The sequence below is a fragment of the Dipodomys ordii genome, unplaced genomic scaffold, assembly GCF_000151885.1.
Source record: "Dipodomys ordii isolate 6190 unplaced genomic scaffold, Dord_2.0 Scaffold27, whole genome shotgun sequence".
Lineage (NCBI taxonomy): Eukaryota > Metazoa > Chordata > Mammalia > Rodentia > Heteromyidae > Dipodomys > Dipodomys ordii.
This window is the reverse complement of record NW_012267243.1, coordinates 839090-849106: the sequence shown is the minus strand read 5'-3', so window position 1 is coordinate 849106 and position 10017 is coordinate 839090. Positions and strand designations below refer to the sequence as shown.

The window sequence follows — 10017 nt, the reverse complement described above, 5'->3', positions numbered from 1 at the left end:
TTCTTCTTCTTCTTCTTCTTCTTCTTCTTCTTCTTCTTCTTCTTCTTCTTCTTCTTCTTCTTCTTCTTCTTCTTCTTCTTCTTCTTCTTCCTCCTCCTCCTCTTCTTCTTCCTCTTCTTCTTTTTTTTTTGGTGAGTTGTTGGGCCTGAACTCTGGGCCTGGGCGCTGCCCCTCAGCTCTTCAGCTCAAGGCTAGCCCTCTACCACTTGAGCCACAGTACCACTTCCAGCTTTTTCTACTTATGTGGTGGTGAGGAATCAAATCCAGGCCCTCATTCATGCAAAGCAAGCACTCTACCACTGAGCCACCTTCCCAGCCCAAGAGGGTCTTTCTAACAAGAGAATTTGAAAGTTTTATTTTTTTTCCACTTCCACTTTCCTACAAGGAACTGATATCATGCTAAGATGGAAGTCTTACTGGAAATTTAGCCCAGCTAATCAACTTCAGTCCTCGTGTCCAATATGACAAGGCTTTAAGAAAAACACCAGTGTAAAAAAATAGTTTATTAGCAAAGAAATATGGTAAAGAACAAGATTATGTGGCATGATGCTATGGGACGACAATCATCTTTGGGATACAGACCTGAGCTTTATTTTTAAGTACAGGAAGAATTATAGGCAGAAGACAGAGGCATCCAGAGTTTTAGAGTGCAGGCTTAGCATATGACCCAAATAGCCCTTATGTCAGTTCTTGGTTTCCAAGTTCCAGAGAGGCTATGACTGATTCCTATAAGATGATTTCTTAGGCTCCAGCATACATCCTGGGCATTATTGCTCATTATTCTCCTTTGGTGGTGATGGAAAACGACAGGACTGATCAAATAACATGTTCTGCTGTTTTAAAAATTCCTTTGTTCTCTGAACATGTTATTGATTACTCCTGTCTTTTTTTAAACCCAAGGTGATTGCAAACTGACTGTGAAGAAACTACTTAGAACAATGATAAACACAAAATGGAAGCAAAGATACCTACTTTGTTTTTCCTTCTTTTAGCTAATTCATGGCAACAGGGAGAGTGATTTTGCGTAACAAGGTGACTTTTTACACTTTGCATTCCCTATCCTTTACACCTTGTTGCCATTCCCCCCAGAAGTCCCCATCCACCCATCCCTTTTCCTTAGCCAGTGCTGCATATTTTTAGTAGCTTTAGCTTTCTTTTATTCACATGTAAAACTCCCCTTCATATGAAAGATGTTAAGGTGATGTTTTCTCCCATGCATCTGCTTTTATGTCAGTTTCATTCATAGCCCAGCCAAAAAGGAGGAAAAACACTTTTTCTTGCTAACAGACAACTGAGCAAATGTCTCTGGGCCTGGAGCTTACACCCCATTGTGAGGCTCCTTTGTCTTCTATGATTCTGCAGTTTCTTTTTCTTTTATTTTCCTATTTTTTTATTGTGAAAATACCATACAGAGGGGTTACAGTTACATGGGCAAGGTAATGAGTACATTTCTTATCAAGCATTGTTGCCTCCTCCTTTGTTTCCCCTTCCCATCCCTTCCCATCTCCTCCCCATGCCAAAGTTGTAAGGTTCCTTTTTCGACATAACGTCTTGTACATCTCATTGTTGCAATGGGTCCACCTGTATCCCTGTTTAAACAATTTGTTTTTTCTCTTCCCCTCCACAAATTATACCAAAATCAAATACAGTGAACACAAGGGTTATACCGTGGGGGAGGGACATACAAAGCAACAAAGAAATCATCTTATAAATATGTTAGAAACAATAGCAAGAGAGGGAAAAAAGACATTTGAGTCCTTATCTTGGGGTTCATTTTGCCTAACATCAACTGCAGTGTCTGCATTGTCCCAAGAGGTTGGCTGCATTTCCTACCGTTTCAAGTTTTTCTTAATACTTTGCTACCGTCCAGCGGCCCCTGCTGGCTGTGAGCCGACATAGCCTGTATTTCATCCCAGTTTCACATTTAAATTGCTAAGTATTGTCTGAGTTCAATATCTCTATTATTGTACTTGCTGGAATGAGCCAGTGGGAATGTATAGTCAAGGTGCAATGTGGAGAGTATGGGTGGAAAATTGCTAAAAAGCAAAGGAAACACAGAAACTAATGAAGTTAGTGCTCATTTTAGCTCAGGCCCAAAGGACTATTATGGGCAAAAAACTAACCAATACTGACACCCGCCAGAAGTGGAATGCATTGCTCCAAAGGAAGAAATTTTACAAATTATAGTATATTGTCAGAAATACAATTATATAGCGACCTCTATTAAGACTTCTGTCTTAATAATTATCTTTACTATTCTTCATTATCCCCTGAACTGTTGGTTCTAAGGTCATATATATTTTTATATGGTCTTATATTAAGGATTGACTCTTTTATACATACTATGTCAAACAACAAACACTATGTGGTCCAGTTTTGACATGAAACACAGGCTATTAGTAGCTTCACTGAAGATGACAGAGGCTCTTTACTGGGCTAACCTTTGATCAGACTTCCAAAACTTCTAGTTTTTTTTCTATTTCAATTATCTTTTTGGTATGAGTATTTGAGATCAAGCTGTTTGTCACCTACTATACATAAACAGCTCAAAACTAATGACTTACAGTGTTATCATTAACTTATCCCATTAAATATGTACTTCCTTTTCTCCAGTATTTATTCAGGTAAATAAAATAACCCTGGATAGAGTCAGATGCAATACCTCCTGAAAAAAATGTTGAGACCTATCCTCACTCCTGGTCTAATTCTCCTTTTCTGGCAACTGACTTGGGGTGAATTATTTTTGATAGACTTTAGTAGGTTCATATCAGACCCCTGGATTTCCAGTTCTAACTCTTTTTGGTTTTGCAAACTCAGTAAGGATCCTTTACATGTTATACATTATTTGCTTGCCTAGATCATGTAGCAGTGCTGAGAAGTTTCTGCAGGAATCACAGGTTCAAACAGCTAACAAGCACATGGGCCACTGTGCTACAAGTCTTGGTCTTACATGTTTTTCTCATGCCTCTAACAGAACCCAGAAGTCTGCTTCAATTACCATTGGCACTTTCTCAAAACCAAGAAAGAGTTGTAGCTGAGAGGTTATTTAGGTTTATTTACTAAACAATGGATTCAAAAACTGATATGAACTTTCTCCTGAGGAGGGAGAAGAATGGAAATGCAGACAAATTTCAGGTGAGATCATTGAGGTTTGAAGCTAATACAGTGGCCTAAGACAAAGTCTGTTGGGTCCAAAGAAACAAACATATAAGAACATACAATTCTAAATTACTTTCCTTGTGACCAAAATACAGAGTAATGGTGAGTAATAGAGGCCTATTGAAATATACCTATCTCTTTTCTTCAGATATGATCATAGACTTCTCTGGTTAATGATATTTTGATTAAGAGACCTCAAAGCAGCTCTGGACTACTTTGGCAGATGGTCATGTACACAAGGAAACTTCCCAGCCAGCCCTCCTTGATAAAGGAAGGGCAGAAGGACTGTGTTTCCCAGTAGGTTCTAAGTTTTTTTTTTTTTTTTATCAACACACCACCGAATCAGTTTGAGGTATTGTTTCCTAAGCTCCAACCCTAATTGCAATTATTCCAATTTGTTTCAGGAAAACTTAATGGCTATGATAAAGAGTCATCATGACTTCTTTTTCATTTTGTAAAGAATTTTGTTTCTATTAACAGCAATAATAACATCTAGCTTTTTCCTTCACATTGTAACTGATTTGCTAAGTGACTCTATTAATTGAGTGAAATGAAAATTGGGTGACATTTATCAATATTCTTGCAAGAAAATTATACACTTTGTTCACTGATGACCTGACTGCCAGTTGCCAACAAAGCCCTTGACTCAGTATGCCTCTAGAACCAAACAGGACTTAGGGGCCTTCTAGACAGCCATCCACATGGAGGTTCCTAGAGGGTAAAGTCTAGGAAGTGTAAAGAATTCCCATCCATTTTATCTGTGTGCTTGGTAGCAGTCTTCAGCATAAGCCAGCTGCTTGCTGAGTGTATGGGTGATATGCCCCATAGCCCTGATGTCAAAGAAGATCTGTTTTAAGAAGAGTGGAAGAAACCAAATTTGAGTTTTTAGCTCATTCACTTTCTGACCCTGGTGGACAGGACATGTAGGGGCTCCTGGTCCTTAGTTTTACAATGTGATATCTGAGTCCTGGGTGGTCACTCCTGGGAAATTTGGAGAAATGCAGACTCACAGGCCCCCACAAGGCCCACTAAATCATAACCTGTGTTCCAACATTTCAGGGGATCTGTGTGCAGTTTAGTGGCTCTGGACTGGAGCTAGTTAAGTTCCTGACACTCAAATGATCTTTGTTCATACTCATCAAATGCGCTTAGGTTTTTGTTCTTTGAAATGTCATGTATTGATAAAAGCTAGAACTGGGAGTGAGACAGAATCAATTCCCTTGGAACAGAAGGATTTGCCTTCTTGCTAGGTCTGCAATAGTATACCAAATAAGTGAAATGATGATAATTATTCTGACCTCAAACAAAGGCTGAGATAAATAAATGAATTAAGAGCTCCAGGCAGGAAATAAACACATAAGAAGCTTCCTTCACAAATAAAACTAAAATTATATCTCCAGAACAAGAGTTTATTAACTCTTATTATTATTATTATTTCTATATTATTATTATTTCAAGTTAGCTTTTTGATGTTACTGGCACTATATACCAGACCTTTTGGAAATGCCTAACGTTGGAGATGAATGACAGAAATAAAACACGGAAGGTTATCAAAGAGCATTGAGGAAATAAAAATCACTAAACCATGTTGAATTCAATGTACAATAGAGATCAATCAATAAAGATGCTTTTGGTCAAGAGCACTAATAGATTTGGAGTCATGAGTCAAATGCTATTGAAAGTAGTCCAAACTCCAGGACTTGCATATTAGGTCTGGCCACTGCCCTCATATACCAGTAAAGAGATATGGTGAAGGGGAGAGAAAGGAGATTATGTGGCAGCCTTGGGACAACAGCATTTCAGTACATCTTCAACTTTCTCCTGGGTACCATTTAAATAGAGAAAATTAGAGCGTGGCATGAGAAAGTATGAAAATCCAAAACAGTCCCAAGTCACAAATATGGCCTGGTTGGTGATTATCTCAGCCTTTACCTATTGAGGGATGACAAGTGGTCTATAATAAGAAAGCACTGCCTGTGTGAGGGGCAGTTTGCCTTTTGTCACAAGACATATAACTGTGAATTTAATTTTTCCTAGAGCTCAAGATTGTTATAAAATGGGAATGGTTCAGATCAAAGAGGCCAGATGAAAAGTGGGGTGAGGGTTAGGTGCCCAGCTTTTAGTTAATTCACAGGCCCAGTAAAAAAAAATTAATGTTTCTCTTATACTGTTAAGTAAATTTGTGTGTGTGTGTGTGTGTGTGTGTGTGTGCGCGCGCGTGCGCACACGTGGCCCAGTACTGGAATTGAAGTCAGGAACTGGGTGTTGTCCCCAAGCTTTTTCACTCAAGGCTGGAACTCTATCATTTGTGCCACAGCTTCATTTTCAGGTTTTGGTAATTGGTGATTAGAGGCTCACAGATTTTTCTGCCCAGGATGATTGGGACTGACAATCCTTAAATCTCAGCCTCCTAAGTAGTTAGGATAATGGGATTGGGCCATTGGTACCCAAGTGTAACCACTGAGTAATTAACAACAGAAACAAAACTCTAGAAAAAGTTGTCTCTGAATTGATTCTCTGGTGCAACTTGGTGGAAATTTAGCTGTACAATTATTTACCTCATTTTCTTCTTCGGACTCATATTGCAGACAGATTCATCAAGAGAGGTTTTAGGTTATTTGTATCACACAGTTCATGCACACAACATATAATATGAGAACACAGCTGAATTGAAATCTCAAAGAGGCAAGGCAGTTGAGAATTTCAGGATCGGATCCTTCAGAAGTGAAGTCCAGGTTCAAGGTAACTAATCGTTGTCTCCTTATATCTTGTTGACTTCTCTGTCACCCCACAGCTGCCTTCTGGGAGCTCCCTTTCCTTCCTAGTTTCTAAGCTTATGGATCAAAGGACTGAGATGTGGGGCGCAGTGTTGTAAAGGAGGGTGAAGAACTTGCCCTGGTGCTGGGAGGAGCTGTTTCTGGGCTGCATGAACAGGTGCATGACATTTCCATAAAAGAAGGGGACCATCGTGCAGCGGGAGCCACATGTGTTAAGGGCCTTTGCTTCCCTGACACTGAAAGAATTTGGAACTTGGCCCTTACAATGCAGCCATTGAAGATTAACATAAACACCAGGGTGACAACACAATGCCCACTGAAGACAAAGATGATGTCCTCAATGGCTGCTGTATGACACAGGCTATCTGAATCAGAGATAGCTTCTCTATAGGAAGTGATCAAACCTGGTGGTGTCCATAGCAGACTAAGTGTATGGTCACTGGAGACATAATCAAAGAGTTAGCCACTTCACACCCCCAGGCTACGACAGCAAGTCCCAGTAGAGACTGGGACTCATGATCACCGTGTAGTGAGGGGGTCTGCAGACAGCAGCAAACCTGTCCTAAGCCTTGATGGGTAGCAGCAAGCACTGCACACCCTCGAGACTGAGGAACAGGAAGAGCTGGATGGAAAGGCGGATATCGCTGATGGTCTTGTGTCCACTGAGATTATAGAGCAGCCCTGGGATGGAGCTGGTGGTTAAACTGAGGTCGAGGAAAGAGAGGTGGGTGAGGAAGAAGTACACGGGAGTGTGGAGGTGGGTGTCCAAGTTGGGGGACACCAGGATGATGCTGATGTTTCCCACAAGGGTCAGGTAGGTAAGGTCAGATGACCACAATGAGGGTCTTCTCCAGATGGGGGTTGTGAGAAAAGTCCAAAACAATTCAATGATTTTGAGTGCTACCATTTGCTCCATCCCTGCCTATTATACCTGTAGGAAATAATACTAATAATTGCAAGAGGAGATTTTAGTGGAGCAATTACTATTAGTCAGGTATTCTCCTTTATTCTTTATTATCATTTAACTCCAACAACAATAATGTGAAGTTGACAAGTAGCTGGGATTACAGGTGTGAGCCACCAACACCCGGCTCCCTGATCACTTTTAAGTAGATCTCAGGAGCAAATTGCAGTTCTCCAAAACTATGTAGTAGAGAAGAAATTGTCAAATTAGTATAGACTGGGGGAAAAAAATCACTCATCCAGTTTTCTTGAAATATAATCATACTTCCATAAATTGACAGCTCAGAAAAAAACTAGAATTTAAATCCTAGGGTTGACATTTTAATTCTTCTTAACACAAATTAAAAGAAATTTAGATCTGGATGCAGGTAGCTCATGCTTGTTCTACTAAGACTGAGATCTGAGGATCTAAGTTCATAGCCTGGGCAGGAAATATCCATGAGACTCTTATTTCTAATTAACCACAGGAAAACCAGAAGTGGTGCTGTGTCTCAAAGTAGTTAGCACTATCCTTGAAAAAAATAAAGAGCTCCAGGACAGTGTACAGGCCTCAAGTTCAGGCCCCTGACTGACTAAAAGAAACAAATAAATAAAATAATAATAAATAAAAAGAATATGAAAATGGCTGGAACAGTGCTAATGATATATGAAAGAAGACTCAAAAGGAAGCACAATGATCTGGACTTGAAAAACTCCAATATGTAACAAGAAAATAGTGCACAGTGATAGGGAAGTGATTGGAAGGATATCAGATCCCAGACACCCCAATTGTATGTTCCATAAGCTCAGATGAAGATAGGCACATAAACCAGGAAAGGATCTATTTTTAAAGAAAGGTTTATTCCATATGGGTTCAGAGAAAACTCTCCACATTCCTTCCCATCTTGACATTTAGAGAGATGGTTTATGGGTAAGTATGAGGCAATGTAGAATTCTAAAGTGTCCTGGTGATGACACAGAGATCCATCACTCCGGGAGGCTCAGTAGAACTCTGCCTGATTGTGCAAGTGATAATTTCACTATAATCCATGATCTTTTCCAGCTTTGTTTCCTATTCTTGCTTTTTTCCCATTTAGCACTTGGCATTGCACTTTCTTGGACATTGGTTGTCTAGTGACAAACAATAATGTGAATAAAATATATTACATTTGGTAAACAATTTGGGTTCTATCATTAATTCTGCTCTATAAATAGTCAATTGTTTGTTCAGTCAACAATATGCATTTGTCACCTACAAATAAATATTTGAAGTACTCAGTCTGTTGATTGTCAATAGACAAATATCTATGCCTTCCTGGTGGTGATATCCTATTACATAATGGCAAATAAATAATTAAATAAAAGCTTAACAAATAAAGAGAACACTAGATACACTAAAGCCCAATCACACTCTATGGGGGGGAAATGAGCTTCTGTAAGGCTGGAAGAGAGACCAGCAAGGGCATCCCTAGGGGGTGGGGTGCTTTCTAGAAGTAGCACTGCATATCCTCACCAAGAAGCTGGCTGGCTGTGAGGGGGTTTAGAGGAGGAAGGGGAAGAAATCATCATGGGCATCAGTAAAAAGTGAATTTCAAGACGAAATCCCATCTAGGAAAAGGCCCTGGGTTAAGAAGTACCCTGTTTGATATAAACTCAGCCTGGAGTCTGGGGCAGGTGGGGAAGAAAAAAAGAAAGCATGCTGGAGGTGAAGGACAGACTTAGGGGAGGGACTGGGGTTCAGTTCCTTTAGGACCTAAGAGCTTACTGTGCAGAATTAGCCAGAGGCCACTGCAATGACACCATTGTTTGGGGCACTCATGCCTAAATCCAAATGTGGTATTGCGACTGAATGTAAGAAGGGTCAAACGCAGCAATCTGGAAGGTGGGGGAGTGCTGGAAGTCAGACTGCCATCACCGCAGCACAGTGATTTGAGTTGGCCATACTCCGAACACCTTCCAATGGCAGAGCCTCAGGCCTGCTGTTGCTGTGGGGTGGGACGCAGAATGACAAAGTCAAGAAGGAGGGACTTCAGATGGTGCTCTAAGCAACAGACTGAAAGGCGTTGCCAGGCTCACAGATGGGGAAGCCTTTATATTTTTGCAGTAAGGAGATTTAAAGGGTTTGGGTTTAGACATATTGAGTTTTATGTCTATTTTGAACTCAGAGTGTATTAAAAAAAAGCTACTATTTGGAAGAAGGGATAAGGAAGGCCTGGAAATTGGTGGGGATTTCAACTACTTTGTGGTAATATTCTAGACAGAGGGAATGGTGGAAACCTTTTGAGAATTGCAAAGTAGAAGACAAAAAGTCGTAGGAGAAGGTGCATGACTATTGGTAAGATTAGAATGCAAAAGATGAAGAAAAACTTGGAGTGGTTTGAAGACTGACCTAAACTATGCTAAAATGCACAATGCGATGATAAGACTCAGGAGAAAGCATGGAAAACGTGGAGAACAGGCCATGAGTCACAGAAGAGGAAGAGGAAAATTCTAGGAATTGGGGATATTAGATTCACATTAGTGCATTTCATAACTCAAAAAATAGTTACAGAATGAGGACAGTAAAAAAAATAAAAATGGTGATAGGGAACATGTGTAACATAATATAAAGGAATAGTTGTATGTTATTTTAGCAAGAAATATAAGGCTTAACAAGAGGCAAAGAGCAAAGAGAGCGCAAGAGACAGGAAATAAATGAGGAATATGAGAAGAAAAACATTCAGAATTATAGACCTTATCTAGAACAATATCAGACTGCTTTGAATGAATTAATTGATGTCTGTGATTCCTAAACTGAGAAAACTAAGGCAGGAGGACATTCAGTTTAAGGACACTTGGACTACATAGGGAGAACCTGTTTCAGAAAAGAGAATTGCCATTTCCAAATCATAACATAAAGAACATTAAGGATGAAAAGGCATGGAAAAGAATAGATGTACAGAAAGCATTCCATACACCGCCAGTAGTGCAGAATGCCTTGAAACATATAGGTAGCCATCTAGAAACAGTTTGATGAGCTCGCTCCATTTCCAAAATTATTATACTCCATTCCTCCATAGGCAAATAATTTTCATCTTCTCTTTGGTCCTCATGAGATAACCTCCACCACAATGACAAATAAAGTGCTGCCCCAATGTGG

General features: G+C 39.9%; 1 protein-coding gene across 1 annotated transcript; it reads right to left on the bottom strand.

The window, feature by feature from the left end:
- Positions 1 to 5920: 5920 nt before the first annotated feature.
- LOC105985025 (olfactory receptor 2W3) lies at positions 5921 to 9014 on the bottom strand. The gene is given in 7 exon segments (XM_013015439.1): positions 5921 to 6027; positions 6030 to 6161; positions 6164 to 6289; positions 6292 to 6438; positions 6441 to 6750; positions 6752 to 6867; positions 8933 to 9014. Coding segments are annotated over 7 exon segments (1020 nt in total).
- Between the last annotated feature and the right edge of the window lie 1003 nt (positions 9015 to 10017).